We start from the raw sequence: 17282 nt of genomic DNA, 5'->3' as shown, positions 1-17282 counted from the left end.
TGGAGAGCCTTTCCTCCTATAGACTTCCTCCCTTATATGAAATTGAATCTTGTGGCGGCACATCAAATGCAGCATCTGCTGAGCGGCGGAGCTCAGCTGTCATCTACAGTCAGCTGTTCATACGGAACTCGGTTGGTGTCAGGAAGTGTGTAGTGGCAGAGCAGTCGGTGACGGAGGAACATTTAGACCGGAGGGGTGATGGAGGAACTTAGGATGAAACATCCACCTGCAGCTGGGAGTGAAATCTCAAATGTCAGTACTGAGAAAAGGCGCCGTGTTCAGAGCAGCGCTTTAACAATTCAGTTCGGTTCAAAGATACTTTGACTCTCAGCTCCGACACTGACTCTGCTGCTGACGCTTCCTCCACTGGGATGAAAGGCCAGCTCTTTAATAAAAAAATGATGATAATAAAAGTTTTACATTTTTTGATAAATAAAAAAAAGTCACAAACAAATGTCGTATTCAAAAACAGACTCATGAATTGTGGTTTTGTGTTTTCTTTTCAGGGCCCTTCAGGTCCCTCGGGGCCTCAAGGACTGGCTGGTCAGCGCGGTATTGTTGGTCTGCCGGGACAGCGAGGAGAGAGAGGTTTCCCTGGTTTACCTGGACCTTCTGTAAGTCATTTGGATCACCTACTAATGAGGTTCAATGGCCTCAGCTCTGGCTTGAATAATCCTTTAACACTGCAACTACATGAATTTTGTTCATCATGAACATCTTTGATGAAGAAACTCAAACAATCAATATAATTGATAACAAATAATTTTCTCACACAAAACGGTGACTTCCGGTTATATATTATGTTGATGGTTTAGAACGTTAAAGCTGAACGCTATTTAAAGGAATTTCACCTAATTAATGAAAGGTAACCTAACTAACTTACAGAAATTTCTACAATATATGTTTTATAAATGTTCTACCTGGTTGTATTTAGGTAATTCTGATTTTCTTCTTCTAATTTATGCTAACGCTAACGCTAGCTTTCCACGATGGGGATGGAGCCGCAGTCCGTGTTCATAAAATCACTAAAAAAGAAGCTAAAGTAATTTCAACGTGTCTTACAATAAAGAAAAGCTAAGAACTATTTTCTGACGTAGTCCCCCTTTGCTGTTGCTCATAACCATGTCTGATCCCTGCCGAATAATAAAGGTAAATAAGGATAAAAATAACTTGAAACCTTCAAAAAAAAAATATTCCTATTAAAAGCATCCACATTTTTATAATTTCCCCTTAAAATACCCAGAAAAACAACAAATGCCCCTTAGTACACCAACCAAATTTAGCCATGGGGGCAATTCAAACACGTGTGGCCAACATGAATTTGCTTCAGTTTTTGTTCTCAATCGCACTTTAAACACATGCGAATAACATCAGGCAAAATAGAACCCGTTAGAATAATATCTGATCAAATGAAAGGTGGATATTTTCAATAGAACCTCAAATATTGAAGGATTATTCAAATTTGTATTTAGATCTGTGAACGATCTAAGACAGAAAATGAAAATTCAGTTCAGCAGGACTTTTATAAAATAAATATTGTTCATTTTTCTGTTGAAATTAGTAAGGTTACCTTTTATTATTTACGTAAAATTGTGTTAAACAGTGTTTAGCTGTCAGCTTTGCCATTCTCAACTGGAAGTCAGTCGCATTTTCGGCACTGACGTCACCGTAAAATGGGTCTATTGCGATTTGACAGCCCTAATGTTCTTTTTATTCGGCTTTCATCATTAGAGAAATTCCACAAGAACATGTTGAAAACACCCAAAAAATATTTTTATTAGAGTGGGTCTTTTAATAGACACTTTAAGAGGTTTTTATTCATTAGAACCAGGTAATAAAACAGGATTTATTTACTGTGAAATCCTCACTTACTTTAAAACAAAAACTCCACTAATAGACTAAACACTTAGACTTGAACTACATAAATAGTTAACAACAGCCCTCATGTGTAGTCAATATGGGATGCTAAAAGATGATGTGTTTTCTCCAAACCTTTCCTGTTGGCTTTTGTTGGTCGGCAAAGACAGTTCAGATCAATGCAGCCTCATGACTTTCTCTCTGTTGGCTGTAAGCCAAGCCTCTTAAAAGCATCTCTCCTAAAGTGTTTATAAAATGTTGTTTTGGAACCACATTACCAACAAGTCGCAAATGGATTTTGTCCACGGCTCCTTAACAGACATATTTTCCTGTTTCAAGTAGATGTTTGCTTCCAGCAGTAAAGCGGTCTTAAATGCAAACTCTACTTCAAAGGGAACCAGAAGCAGGAAGCAGAAGATTTTTGACAGCATGCATCCTCCATCTTTACTTTCCCTTCAGCTTCACATTTATAAAGTTGTCTACATATTTGTTTTAATTCTCTTATTTATTTAAGAGATCCACCAACTTAATGACTGTTCTATTTCATTGTCATGGGGAAAACGGTTCATGAAAAAAAAGAAAATCACAATGCATTCTTGGCTGTGGCTCCACAACCGCAGTTTGCTCCGATGACACACTGGAGCGCCCGTCTAGACTCACAACTCACTTAACTCAGAAATACTTTACGAGATGAAAACAACACTGTCCCTGCGGCTGCTGCTCATCATAAATATTCATGAACCTGTCATATGAACTTGATCCTCTAAAGTTTAGAGAATCAGTAAAGTGAAATCCAGCAGGCAGACTCCGCTGTGATGTCCTAACTTGATCAAATGAAACCATCTCACATGTGCCAGAGCTCCCCCCTCCTGTGATTGTATCGGTACAGTACGCCACATGACAAGAAGTTTATTGGATATTTAGCATGTCCCCCACTTACAGCTTCCCAGAGGGTCAGTCCTTAGGATTAATTATTTAGTCATCTGTGCTCATGAAAGAGATGCCAGAAAATATGCAACGATGCCAAACTAACCAAGATGGAGCTTTTAAAACAGACCGAGCTGCAGTTAGTCATGTTTTAGGGCAGGGATGTACAAACTTTTACATTTTTATTCATTCAGTCTGCATTCTTTGAACCCTCATAACAATACAAATGAGCTATTTAATTATTTTCATTTCTTTCTATAGAACAGAAATACATTTAAATACCAAAATTGATGACCAGAAATAAAAATAAAGAAAAGGTTTGTTTGGGAAAAAAGGAAACATTTTTGTCAACATTAAATCTCAGTTCAAATGAAATGTCACATATTTGTCATAGTTAAATACTCACTTTAACCTTATAACTATAAACAGGAAAATAACACAATTATTCGTATTCAGAGGTACAAAACACTGGTTTTGATTAGAGAAACTAATGTGCTCCTTTTTTCAGAAATAAGGTAGATCAGGGATGGAGCAGATTCATGGCGCGCTTTGATATTTCAGCTCGTAAAAGAAAGAAATAACACGGAATCTGGACAAAAACATGAACATTACTTTAAAGAGTGTTTTTTTTAATTCAAAACTGTTGTTTTTTTCACTTTTTGATGTTTTGGGTGTCCCAGACTTGTCATTTTTTGAGGATGGTGGTTGTGACCAGTACTTTGCTGTCATAAAAACATGATTTGAATTTGAATGTATTTGAATTTGAATTTGAATTTATTTAAGGATGCCCATTAGTCTTAACCAAAGGTAAGACTATTCTTGATCTGGAACAGAGAGAGCTAACAGCTTATCAAGTTTTACCGACTACATTTCTGGTCAGACTGGTCTCTGAAGCAGGTGTCACTGCTGATACAGGAAAATGTAATTCCTTCATGTCTTTACCTGAAGGCTTACTTTGCCTACATACAAAATCTGTGAACAAACATCAAAGCACCTTAAGAAATGATCCAGCTTGACTTCAAATGTTGTTAGGTCCAGAGTGCAAATGGACGATGAATGTTTGATTTGTGCAGTTTTTTTATCTAAAATAATTCATCCTCCGTCTATTTTCCTAAAATATCTGCCATAGATTTGCATAGTGACGTTTGTGTACCCGTACACTACTATGACAAACCGTTACTGTATATTTGTGAACTTTATGACGGTTCTCATTTTATTTTATTTTTTTAATTCTATTTTCTGCTGTTTGATATAATGCTGTAATAACCTGGTGCAGTTACAGTGGGTGGTTCATTAATTATTATTGTTTTTTATTATATGTTAAAATTAATGAAAAGGATATTTTTAAAAATAAATAAATAAGAATAATTAATCGTCCTGTTTTCTCTCAGGGTGAGCCTGGAAAGCAGGGAGCTCCTGGTGGTCCTGGAGACCGTGGACCCCCTGGACCTGTTGGACCACCTGGACTTACTGGGCCTGCAGGAGAACCTGGTAGAGAGGTCAGGACTTTTAACAATGCAATGAAATAATCCCAGTTGTGTTTGTCTGTTATGCAAACTATCTAAGTTTGTCTGAAACTTTTCATGCTTGTTCTTCAGGGCAATCCCGGATCTGATGGACCTCCTGGCAGAGATGGATCTGCTGGAATCAAGGTGAGAAAATAAGACGCAATAAGAGCCTTAACCCTTTATCACCTGAGGCGTTGCCGGTTAAACACAAAACCTTAAACATACTATAACTTTTCAATCATTAACACCAGGGATCTCCAAACCTTTTCTTGTGAGGGCCACTAAACTGTTTTCTTCTCTGATGGGGGGCTGGGGTCGGTTTGTAGGCTAACAGAAAAAGTGTAACAATCACAGCCAAAACGTAAACATTTACAGTTTTCCAGAAAGCCACACAGAGCCAAATTTTTCATTATTAATTTTTGTAATCTTCACAGAAAAAATAATACTAAAACATTTTAAAAACTAGATATATAGAATTACCTGTGATAGATTAATAGCTGAAGATGCTTAAAGTGATAGCTAAAAACACTCGAGCTGATTGCTGAAAACACTGATAGCTGAAAATGCTAAAGCCGATAGCTAGCTAAAATATTAGCAAAGTACCAAATTACTTGAAACAACTCAAAAAATTCTAAATTAGCCAAAATAGCTAGCATGTCGCTGAAATATTAGCAAAACTTCAAAATAGCCTAAGGACTGAAAAAAGCCTAAATTAGTTAAAACAGCTAGCATGTAGCTGAAATACTAGCTAAATGCCAAATTAGCCTAAAAAATTGGAAAAATGTCTAACTCTGCCCAAAAAAAAACTAGCACGAAGCTAAAATGTTCGCTAAACTCAATTTTTAGCCAGAAAAACTGAAAAAAGCCTAAATTAGCCAAAACAGGCTAGCATTTAGCTGAAAATTAGCTAAATTATAAATTTGCCTAAAAAACTGGAAACATGTCTAATTTAGCCGGATCCTGCCTGCGTGTCGTAGTTTGGGGACCCCTGTTTTAAAACAATCAATGTGATTCTAGTAGATTATGAAGGAGAATCACGTTGATTGTGTTAATGATTGAAAAATTACAGTAAATCAAACAACACAAAGACTGGAGCTCCAGTGTCAAAGGGTTAACATCATTTGTTGTTCCTGCTGCAGTCTTCATATATGAACCACTTTTTCTGATATTGTTTTTCTCTGTCACACTCTTTTTTTCTGCAGGGTGATCGTGGAAACACTGGCCCTGCAGGTGCCTCTGGCGCCCCAGGGGCTCCGGGGGCTCCAGGCCCTGTGGGTCCCACTGGTAAACAGGGAGACAGAGGAGAGCCAGTAAGTAATGACTCCAACACAAACAAATAGTGAAAAAATAACAGGCAAAATTTAATGTGGCATTAAATAAGTATGTGCATAGATTTCCCATGAAAATAACATTTTTTATTTATTTTTTATTTTTAGGGTCCACAAGGACCTGCCGGACCTGCAGGACCCGCCGGAGCTAGAGGAATGCCGGTATGAGTCCTGCATGAACAAACTTGAAAAGTGAAATCAGGTTTTGAAATCAAAATCCTTCCTCCAGCAAGTTTTCAATCAGATATGATGTTTCCACGTGTTCACAGGGACCACAAGGACCTCGCGGTGACAAGGGTGAGGCTGGAGAAGGCGGTGAGAGGGGACAAAAGGGACACCGAGGTTTCACTGGTCTGCAGGGTCTCCCAGGACCACCAGTAAGTAACCTACTTGAATAACTAAATCTTTTTTTTTTCCTGATATTTATTGAGCTTCCTGTGCAATAGGGTCAAGCTGGAGACCAGGGAGCAACTGGACCTGCTGGGCCTGCTGGACAAAGAGTGAGTTCCAACACTTTCTAAAAGCTGGAGTTAGAAATGACTAAATTACTATAAATTTAGACAAATGCTAATTTAAAACAAATATATTGATGCCTAAAGTATATATTTGTTTTAAGACTAATATATTATTCGATACATCTTCTCTAGGGGCCGCCTGGACCTGTAGGCCCAGCTGGCAGGGATGGTGCAAATGGTCTAGCGGGACCCATTGGACCTCCTGGACCTCGAGGTCGCAGTGGAGACACCGGTCCAGCTGTGAGTAAAGTTCTACGATCATGTAATCTTTCTCAATCATTTTATTCAAACAAAGTAACCTTGGTGCTGATAATTTGGCTAGATAAATACACGTTTTATTAAGTATATGACAAAAAAAAAACATATTGTAATACATGTTCATGGGGACTGTAATGTATTGGAGTTAGTTTAAAAAGACAAAGAAGGATCTATAGTCAAATAAAACTTTATTTATTAAGTGCTTTAATGCTTTAGTTTAAAAAGGAGCTTTGCAGAAAAAAACATCTTTAAAAATAAAAATAAAAAAGTATATAAGGCTGTTTGTGGTGCCAGCCACTTGTGGCTTTTTTGTGGCCATGATGACTATTTAAATTGACTTTATTTATTTATTTTATCCTGTTCTATTTAAAATTGGTTGTTCTAGTTTTACCTTAAAAAAGAAAGGGTAAAAACATAACTTTTTGGGGAAACTTAAACAATTTAAAAAACAATCTTAAATCTGGGATTATATTAATTGATAGAATGTCACCTCCCTTTTGTCTCTTAGGGTCCTCCTGGAAACCCAGGACCCCCCGGTCCTCCAGGTCCCCCAGGCCCCGGCATCGACATGTCTGCGTTTGCTGGTCTGGGTCAGCCTGAGAAGTCTCCCGATCCCCTCCGGTACATGAGGGCCGACCAAGCTGCTGCTGGAAACCTCCGTCAGCACGATGCAGAGGTTGACGCTACAATCAAATCTCTTAACAACCAGATTGAGAACATCCGCAGCCCAGAGGGGTCCAAGAAGAACCCTGCCCGCACCTGCAGAGATCTGAAGCTCTGTCATCCTGACTGGAAGAGCGGTGAGTGACGCCGAAAGGAATTGGGGGAATTGAGGCGAGATAAGAACACAGGCAGGCGGTTTGGTCAGGAGCTAGAGTTTGACAAAGTGAAGATTTGTGCCGAATCTGCTTGGTGGTGTTAAGAAATGTTTAGTTATACTTATTTAATCTGTTTTTAAGAACAGTACATAACACATCTTGTTTTGTTTGTATTTTTTTTTCCTGTGTGCAGGTGATTACTGGATTGATCCAAACCAGGGATGCACGGTGGATGCAATCAAGGTCTTCTGCAACATGGAGACAGGCGAGTCCTGTGTCTACCCGAACCCTTCCAGCATTCCTCGCAAGAACTGGTGGTCAAGCAAGAGCAGAAGCAAACACGTCTGGTTTGGAGAGACGATGAATGGAGGATTCCACGTAAGTTTCACTTTTCTGCTCTAGACAGATTACTTTCCATGACTTACTAGAGTTTAAGTTCCATTCCAACTATATATTTCTTGTATTTTAAAATAATTCCCAGAGGTCTTTTAGTCATGATTATGCAGTTTTTAGCAAAAATCTAAAAGCCTTTGTCCTTTTTCAAAAGGACATTTCCCGCAGCGCTGCAAGAGCTTATTACAGATTCACTTCTGGGTTGTGGGCGGGACTGTTTGGGCGGAAGTAATCCTACGTTGATATCCCAGCATCCCTTTGTTTACACTCTCTCCTGCTAGCTTACAGCCCCTCACAACCCCAAGCTAACATTAGCCTAGCAAAAAAATGGCGAGTGACATCGGAGTTATGCAGCTGTACAGTTTTGATATATATAAATATATATATATTTGATATATATATATATATATTTATATACTTGATATAAATACTCAGAAACACAGTTTTAATCTTAAATTATTCTATATATGTCCTCCACCATGAAAAATGCTACAAGAACATGTTAAAACCCCTATTTTCCTTGGAGTGAACCTTTAATCGATGTGTTTATTTGTTATTCTGACTCCATCAATTCCAGTTCAATTATGGCGATGAGAGCTTGGCACCCAACACCGCTTCCATTCAAATGAACTTCCTGAGGCTGCTGTCCACCGAGGCGTCTCAGAACCTCACGTACCACTGTAAGAACAGCGTGGCCTACATGGACGCCTCAACGGGCAACCTAAAGAAGGCCGTGCTGCTGCAGGGCTCCAACGACGTGGAGATCAGAGCTGAGGGCAACAGCCGCTTTACCTACAGCGTCATGGAAGACGGCTGCACGGTGAGGACCGCAGTCAAGATTATAAAAAAAAAAAAAAAAGATTTCAGAGAAGTTATGTGTTATTTTTTTATCTCCTGCACAGGGACACACAGGAAAATGGGGCAAGACAGTGATGGAATACAGGTCGCAGAAGACCTCACGCTTGCCCATTGTGGACATTGCCCCCATGGATATCGGTGGAGCGGACCAGGAGTTTGGCGTCGACGTGGGACCGGTCTGCTTCTTGTAAAGCACGAAGAATCCAAAAGTTTGAGAAAGAACAGGTGGGAATTTGAAAAAGAAAACACAAAATGAACGAGAAGCACGCTTCTGAAAAACAAGGAGAGAAAGAGCAAAAAAAGAAAAGAAAAAAATCAAGACACTTTTTTTTTTTTTTAAATGGGACTCTTTTCAAAGTAAAAAAGAAAAAAGTGCTTTTCCAAGTTGAACTCCATACGATATCTGCACTGAGTGGCACCAGTAACTGTCATTTGCGTTTCATCCAGCATTGCCTCCAGTCAGCTCTCCCCTCCTTCCTTTCCTTAAAAATTCTTTCTTTGTAAAACACCCCCCCTCCTCCCCCCCACCACCCATTTCTACAAGGATGAGGGTACAGGAAAATGCCAGGGAACAGGAGAACAATGTGTGGGTGTTATTTATTTATTGTTTTGGTTCGGCTCAAGGTGTTGTAGGACTAGGTGAGTAAAAAGTGGGTTTACACATATTTAAAGTTAAAAATATATATATAGAACTTTAGTCCCTTCCTCTCCTAGTTTCTCCTACCCATCCAAAAAAAAAAAAAACAACATATCTGTTTGAAACCAAAAGTCTAGCTACACAACAGAGAGAGAGAGTACAGGAGCTCCTGTTTCTGCTGCCACCGTGTGTATCAAAAATTGCTGTGTATTATAATAAAGTCAATGGTGCTATTGTTGTAAAACAGCTTGTGTTTTTTTACAACCAGATTCTCACATGTAGTGACTTGTACATATGTATATATATGTATATGTGTGTATACATATATATACAGCTTTCTGAGAGATAAAAAAGAGCATTTTTTAGAATGGGATGTTGGATATCAGGGTTCCAATTTGACCCCCCCCCCTCACTTCCTGCTTCAGCGACCTTATATTAAAAAAAGAAATCTGTCATTTGTTTTACATTTAAGGCTTTTAGGGACAAATTTGTTCATCTTTTTGTTCCTTTTGGTGTTTAAAGCTACCTCACAGTGGAAAAACTCCATCAAAACAAGCTCCATCCCTTTGAATCTCACAGGATTTTATATTGGTTTGGTCCTCTGTTTGCTGTGACCCCCCTCCCTCATCCCGTCACACAGCACGAACCCTCTGATTTACACACTCTAACAAACCCGAAAGGAATCCAGGTGTGTTCGACTGATTCACAGCAGCAACCACACAGGGGGAGTTCGTCTGAGGTTGTGTATATTTTCAATGATTATTAATAGTATTATTATTAATAAAAAAAGGCATTATTATATTAATATTATTATGTTTTTGTTACGTTTTAATTAATGTAAATTGGAAATAAAAAAACAAATCCAAGTAACAGATGACACTTGCCTTTATTTCTTTATTGCATTACCTTTATGGTGGAATACGTGAGGAAGTGTTTTTTTGGTTTTCTCCTGTGCCCTACTTCCACCAAATATTTGTCTTGGCTTCCTTAAAGGGTAAAGTAGGAAAGTGGGGACATATTAGGTTTAAGGCAGATGTAGAATATGGTTTTTAGACACAAGAGTGCTTGTTTTAATTCATGGAAATGGGAAACAATGCTGATAAGCTCATAAGGATAATTTATTTTTCTTGCTTCTTTTCATCGTCCTTGGTCTTTACTTCGCAGGAGTAATAAACCAGAGGTTTCCATGAGTATATTAGAAGTGTTGACTATGTTTAGCTGTTTCTTTATGTATTTAATATCTTTTTATTTTATCTCAAAACTATGGAGCATGCTTTCTAATCCCGGGTCTGCTATTGTCTTTGACACACATGCGCAATAGTGCTAATTAGGGATGCAACAATACAGTTTGCTCACGGTTCGAAACGTACCTCGATACGAGGGTCACGGTTCGAGATGTATTGAACAAAAAAATAAGAAAAACATGAAATCCTACTATTCCACAGATTATGATTTATTTTGCAAACAGAAACAACATAACAAAAAAATCAGATTTTTTTTTTCTTGGCACCTATTGCAGAATCACAGATAAATAGAACTCTTGTAAATGTAATCAAATGTAAAAGTGAAATATGGATGGACTGGCACAGTTTGTGGTTTAACCGTTTTCATTAAATAATGAAAGCTCTCATGATCAAACACTGGAAAAAAAAAGGTTGCACAGCTTTAGCAATAAACACTCTGATAGCGTCTTATATTTTCTTGAGATTACACTGTAATTTTTTTTAAATATACCTAGGGTGTTTTGATTGGGTTACCTGCTTAGTTCTTCAACTTTTAGACGGTGACAGGGCTGGGTGATGACGTCAGAGATGGGCGGCCATGTTGGACGTGTTTCCCACATTGTACGATATAGAGATGAGGCAAATATCTCAGACAGTGAACATCTTGTTAACAGATTTCGCTCCCTGGCGATCATATTAGACCGCAAACCCAAGATGTCCCCATACGGCAGATTTGAATGATAGTGGCACGTCTTCAAACATTAGCTTGTTGGCCACAGAACTAGCTAGCCATAACTGTCTCGGTTGTTTTTAGCATTGAGTTAAATTCTAAATGCTAAACTTTTACAAACTTTTCTTTTCCTGGGCTCCAACTCCTGAAGGGAGGGGCAAAGTAGTTTGTGGCAGGGAGGGGGAGAGTGGTAGCAAACAGACTCAGCAACGAAGACATGAATAAGCAGACCTACAAAAGGCAGCTCAAAGGGGTGAATAAATAAAATATATATTGGTAAAAATGTTGTATCAAACCGTGGAACCCGTATCGAACTGTTCAGGGTCACTAGCGATGACACAGGAAATTATAGGAAGACTCATGGACCATAACAAGCTGGAAAAGTGTGGGAAGCCTAAAAAAATAAAAGAAAAAAGTGTCCAGAGCAATATCTGGAAGGCAGAACTTGTGTTCCACAGCAGCAGTACAGCGATGCATGAGCACCTGAAGAGGAAGCACGTTTTGACCGAGTATGAAGAGGATGAAGAGGGATCATCATATAGGTAAGCTAAGCTAACATTAGCGCAACAGAGAGCAAAAAAGCTTAAAAAAAAGATGATTCTCTAAAACGGTGGAATAAAAATGAGGGCCGTTTCCCCACACTGTCAAGGCTAGCTAAATGTTTTCTGTACTTTTCTGAGAAATTTCTCTGCTAAAGGAAACTTCTACTTTCAAAAGAGATCTAGTCTTTCCGTAAGACATGTAGACTTAACTTTCCTGCATTTAGCAAGAACATCTCACGACCCAATTAGTCGACTAATCGGAAAAATAATCGTCAATTAGTCGACTATTAAAATAATTGTTTGTGGCATCCTTAATTGGAACATAAGATTTCTTACTTTTGCTCCAAAATTGTATTTTTTTATTATTTACAATTTAATTAATTAATTAATTTAATTTAATTAATTTAATTTAATTTACAATTTAATTAATTCTTTTCTGCACATTTTTGGGTAATCAAACACTAATTTCGACAAATTATTAACAAAAAAATCCTTCAAATCTACCCACTGAATTATTTTGGGTCAAAACGTGGTAATCTATGAGACACATTTACAGGAAACGAGTTCTGACACATTAACATCAGACATATGGAGAACAGTAAACACAGAAAATGTTTATACCATGTTGATTCACACAAACAACGCAGCACAAACAAACATTTTTTTTTCCACTTTTACAAACACATGTAGTGCAACAATTTTAGCTGACTAATGCACAGTGTGTGAACAAAACGGACTTAAGCCAGCCGCTCTTTCTCCGAGGATTACAAAACACACACAGCACGTGTAGCACATTACAGTTCACAGAACGCTGACCTTTTCTAAGTTCTGCTCTTATCGCGAACCGGTTACCACAAAAAAAAAAATAAGGGGAACAGTTAGTTTCTATTAAATTTCATGAATACTGACGTTTACACTTAATCCCATCAAATTCCGAGCTAAAATTAAGAGTGTTTAAACCTGCTGCTGGTTTAGAGAATGGAAAATGTCAACGTGTGATTGACATATCAAGACAGACATCTTCACCCCCACAGCCAAACTTCTACCCTGCCCCTTAAAAAACTCTTATTTCCAATTTTGGCTTTAAATCACATAAATAAAGATGAGATTTTCTCACCTGAGCCCAAATTATTCTGCTGAATTAAAACAAATTTATTTTTAAAAAAGATTATTTATGATCAAAACTAATATTTTGATGAAGGTTTTACTGATTTAAAACTAGACATCCATAGATATGACTTAATGCATGTTCATATGATAAAATATGGGTTGCTGTTTGTGTAAAGCTTTGGACAAACAGTTTACTGCACAGAAGACATTATGGATTGACAACATTAACTCATATCTTCCTAACCACTTCTTTCATTTTTCTTCATTGTCCTGGTAGTTATAGAAATCCAGTAATATTCAGGTGAAGAAACAAATAAAAGGGAAGAATATTATCTAAACACAATTTGGCACCTCTGCAGACTTGTTTACCATCAATAATCCTACATAAAACCCTCAAAATACACTCGGAGCAGGATATTGAAAATGGTTTTACGCATTTTCATGTGAAATTAAAGGACTATTTCTTCCCGTTTTGTCAAAAACATTTGCATTCCCCTTAGACACAGTAAACAGGTATTTCTTCAGTAAATGTAATTACAATCAATTCAAGTCAACCTAATGAGATGTGACTTTTAATCAGGGGTGGCCCTAAATCTGTAGAAAGCCAGGCAGGATTTTCATCCACTAACATTGTAGTGGCTTTTTTATTTTTTTCTAAAAATGCCTTCTTAAAATGTTTAGACTTCTCAGACAATCATTTCAGTTCATTTCAAATTATCTGCTTATTTTCGCAGGATTTAAATAATAGATTCAATTATTATAGAGCCAATTGGAAAAATGGGGCAACAAAATAATAATAAAAAAAAGACAGCATCATCACAAATCCATCGTGAAAGTGGGTTGAAATTTCCCTGTACCAGTCAATGATTCAGCCTGACCAAATAATTCTGAGCTGATTGCTGCAGCTTCCAGACAAAATAATTAATCTCCTGCACCAATGTCTTTATGAAAAAGAAACTCATTTCGATTAGCTGCTTTCCAGAGGCACCACAGAACGCGGTGTCATGTCAACATAATTGGAAAAGGTTTGAACAGCACATGTGCGAAAAAAGAAAAAAAAAAAATCAACACCGTCGATACGGAAACTGGCTGTAACAATGCACAAAATAACAAACAGCTTGTGTGCACGCAGGCTTCCATAGATCCTCAAAGAAAACAAGCAATTAGAAGAGGACACTTTACGATTACTACGACTCACAAACACACTCCAGCTGATTAGTGGCTTTCAAGTCTTCATTAAGGGTCAGCCGGTCAGACTGTCCTAATTACAGCTTAATGAAAGATAAAAGTGCACAGCAAGAGGTCTGCTGGGTGACCAAAGAAAACAGAAGACAGAAGGTGATTCATTTTCATTTTATCTTACTTGAACTTTCCTTTGTGCTGTTTTTTTTTTTTACTTTTTCTCTTAATGTAAACAAAATATAAACACATGTAAGAAATTAATTAATCAGAATTACCGTATTTTCTGGAGTATAAGTCACAGTTTTTTGCATTGTTCAGCCAGGGGTGCGACTTATACTCAGGAAAAACTTTTCGTTTTTTGTGTTTCTTTTTTTTTTAGACATAAACAAGTTTATATGTTTGTTATTTTCCTATTAAACACCTGTTTTCTTTTAGCAGTTGTTCCTCTATTATCCACAAGAGGGAGCTGCATTTGAGTATAAGTATTTGCTAGAAATGTCATCTAACGCCTGGTTCACACTGGACGCGGAACGGAAGCCGCTTCCATTCGCCGCCCTTGTTAAGTGAGCACCGCAGTCCTCCGCGGAAGGCTCGTGCCATGCAGCGGATCATTTCGCCACCTGGCCTTTTTTTTTATGTGCGATCCGCGAGCGATCTACTTCAAATCTGGCAGAAAGTTACACCAAGATACATGAGAAATATAACCGATTTTTCATAATAAAACACTGCGATTGACAAATGCAATCATGGTTTTGTATCTAAGCAGACTGTAGAGATGAAAATAAACATACAACATGATGTTGGCAAAAACGAAAAAAAGCTCTAGCAGAAGCTTCGGTCTATCATCACAAAAAAATGTGTGTCTGGTGTGAATTGCAGGACAGAACGGATGCCGCGCGCACTCCGCTCCGCTTAACAGCACTTCCGCATCCAGTGTGAACCTAGCATAAGGCAAACATGGAAGAGAATCCTCTTAAACTTTGATATTTTTCTTATACGGATAAAAAGATTACTATTCTTATATTTATTTATTTATTTTTAGCTATGCCTTGCTTGGCAGGTTTGTTCTGAAATATCAAAAGTGCGACTTATACTCTAGAGCAACTTATATATGGTTTTCGTCTTCCTGATTAGACATTTTTTGCTCCTGCGACATATATTCCGGAAAGTACGGTAGTTTCTCATATCATTTATTTATTCCCTTTTACTGCAGAGCTCAGAAACCAGTACTCAGGGTGTCCGTTTCAGTGGGTGTCTTTCGGGGGCTGGGCAAACTTTTCAGATACTCCAAATGTCTGCGAGCCTCGGCCTGGTTCTGTCGAACGTAGTACACGACGTACACGATGACCATGAAGAACCACACGAACATGGTCACCAGCATGGCCACGTCGGTGGTCTTCCTCTGCAGGCTGCAGAAGTTCACGCCGGAGTCCAGCAGCTTCACCAGAGACTGCCCCGTGTGCTCCCCGTGCGACCCCGGGTCCTCCCACCTGCTCCCTTCCCCCACCCCCCGAACGGAGCTCTCGCAGATGATCCCATTCACCGTCTCGGGCTCCAGGTTCAGCGTCTCCATCAGCTCCTGCAGAGCGCAGTCACAGTGCCAGGGGTTGTGGTAGAGACGCGTCTTTGCGCGGGTGGAGCCGAACTCCTCCCTGCTGGCGTGCCTCAGGTGGTTGTGCGAAAGGTCCAGCATGCGTAGCTCGGGGCCGAGGTGCCTCAGAGCCCCTGTGGCGAGCGAGTCAATGCGGTTGTGCGACAGGTACAGGTCGCGCAGGTGGACGAGGTGGCTGAAGGCACTCTCGGGGATTTCGCGGATGTAGTTGCGCTCCAGGTGGAGTGACACGGTCTCTGGGGGGATGCCCTCCGGTATGGCCCGCAGCTCGGCGTCCGAGCAGAGCACCGTGCCGGTGTCCCAGGCACAGTGGCAGCTGGCTGGGCACTGCGGAGCGGCGTGGCCCCATAGAGTGGAGAAATAGAGCCACACGCACAAGCAGGAGTAGAGATCAGATCCTTTACCTCTCCTCCTTCCGTCAGCGATGGCAGAACATTTCTCCTCATACCAGGCTGAGCACATGGCCTCAGCATAGCCTCCCGACACTCATCAGGTCCCAAATGCACTCGGGAGAATCTGACAGATTGAGAGAAAAGAGGTCAGTCAGAAAAAGATGGCTTTGTTTTTAAATCTGCAAGCACGTGTAATCAGAATGAACTCTCACAAGAGGATTAATCTGAAAGGAGGAGAATGAAAGGTCAGTAGCAAAAGAGACAATACATTTTTATTAAAATAAATGCGTGGATAGAAAAAAAAAAAGGTGTCAGAAATCTTCTCATGTTTCTTTGCAGATCTGATTTGGTAAAGCCGCGAGTTGAAATTCAACTTTCAGAAAAGGCGCCTGCATATTTCATAGCACTAATTTTCTAATTTAATCACAGTCCAAGCAGCAGTAATGATGGTTTAATTGGCCAAACAAGATTGGAATCTCTTCTTGCATTGCTGCATTAGAAGGACATAAATCATTAGACGTGATTAGCTCCTCTTTGCACTCTTTCTGTCCCTTTTCTCTTACAACCCTCATTGAAAAAGCAGAAAGGAATGGCATCATATTGTAATGATCGATACATGTTCATCTCATTTACCTCTCTATTTATTTTCCCATGATGCCACAGCTCCTCAATCTTCTTTCAAAGGGTGAGATAGCAGTTGTAAAGATGGAGGCTAGAAAGAGGAGGGATCGATGGCCCGAGCATTGCCTAATACACTATTAAAGACTAGAACATCCATCCTGCCTGAGTCCCACAGTGTCAATAAGTGACATAGCTAGAAAAGAAATTGCCCAGCAGCAGTTCAGCTGTTGCCATCTGCGCTCTCCTCCCGCAGTTACAAGGCAAAAGTTTTCAAACACGCCGTCTGAAAGTCTGGAAATCATAAAAGCAAAACCACTCGAGGACGACATGAGAAGCTTCTGTTTTTGTGTCTGCCGTCTCCAGAACACCCTTGTTTTCACGTGGTCTTCTGATGTCTTTGTACCACATGAGGCGGCTTGAATTTGATTACAAGACCAGCCTCTTAAATGTCAAGCACCTTCTGCTTTTATAATAAAATTAAAAGTTGTTTTTGATTGACCCAAGACACCGACGGGAGGTCTGAACGTGGCTTGTTTTCTAAATATAAGCCACAAGTGGCCCCTATGGATGCCATATACTGTCTCACGTCATACCAAAATAATTAATAGTGATGCACACAAATCCCTGGTTAACTAAATAATAGTCGTTTGCTTATGGAGGTTAAATGAGATAGACGGATGGAGACTCCCAAAGCAAATAAAGAGGTGGACAGTGCTGACATCTGCTCATTCCAGTGTGGGGATTTGTCTTCTTCTTTTTTTTTTTTTTTTT

The 17282-nt window shown here is 39.2% G+C and overlaps 2 protein-coding genes across 4 annotated transcripts in view; one reads left to right on the top strand and one right to left on the bottom strand.

Moving 5' to 3' along the window:
- The window catches only part of col2a1b (collagen, type II, alpha 1b), a 50031-nt gene extending 40688 nt beyond the window's left edge, over positions 1 to 9343 (top strand). For both annotated transcript variants that reach the window (XM_024270236.2, XM_024270235.2), the window contains 12 exons: positions 507 to 614; positions 4176 to 4283; positions 4383 to 4436; positions 5495 to 5602; positions 5729 to 5782; positions 5890 to 5997; positions 6067 to 6120; positions 6268 to 6375; positions 6902 to 7193; positions 7405 to 7589; positions 8182 to 8424; positions 8507 to 9343. In XM_024270236.2, coding sequence (XP_024126004.1) covers positions 507 to 614; positions 4176 to 4283; positions 4383 to 4436; positions 5495 to 5602; positions 5729 to 5782; positions 5890 to 5997; positions 6067 to 6120; positions 6268 to 6375; positions 6902 to 7193; positions 7405 to 7589; positions 8182 to 8424; positions 8507 to 8653 — 1569 coding nt within the window. In that variant the 3' untranslated portion in view covers positions 8654 to 9343. The remainder of the gene's footprint in view (positions 1 to 506; positions 615 to 4175; positions 4284 to 4382; positions 4437 to 5494; positions 5603 to 5728; positions 5783 to 5889; positions 5998 to 6066; positions 6121 to 6267; positions 6376 to 6901; positions 7194 to 7404; positions 7590 to 8181; positions 8425 to 8506) is intronic.
- Positions 9344 to 14170: 4827 nt separating this feature from the next.
- The window catches only part of LOC112145533 (leucine-rich repeat-containing protein 3), a 4888-nt gene continuing 1776 nt past the window's right edge, over positions 14171 to 17282 (bottom strand). The window contains exons 1-2 of one of the 2 annotated variants that reach the window (XM_024270821.2): positions 16524 to 17276; positions 14171 to 16014 (exon numbers count right to left, since the gene is read on the bottom strand). In XM_024270821.2, coding sequence (XP_024126589.1) covers positions 15103 to 15960 — 858 coding nt within the window. In that variant the 5' untranslated portion in view covers positions 15961 to 16014; positions 16524 to 17276 and the 3' untranslated portion in view covers positions 14171 to 15102. Of the gene's footprint in view, positions 16015 to 16523; positions 17277 to 17282 lie in introns of those variants that run through there. The other variant, XM_024270820.2, reaches the window with a different exon arrangement.

Source organism: Oryzias melastigma, linkage group LG5 (genome assembly GCF_002922805.2).
Source record: "Oryzias melastigma strain HK-1 linkage group LG5, ASM292280v2, whole genome shotgun sequence".
In the NCBI taxonomy this organism is placed as follows: domain Eukaryota; kingdom Metazoa; phylum Chordata; class Actinopteri; order Beloniformes; family Adrianichthyidae; genus Oryzias; species Oryzias melastigma.
The sequence above is the reverse complement of the archived record's forward strand: the minus strand, read 5'-3'. Positions and strand labels throughout refer to the sequence as shown.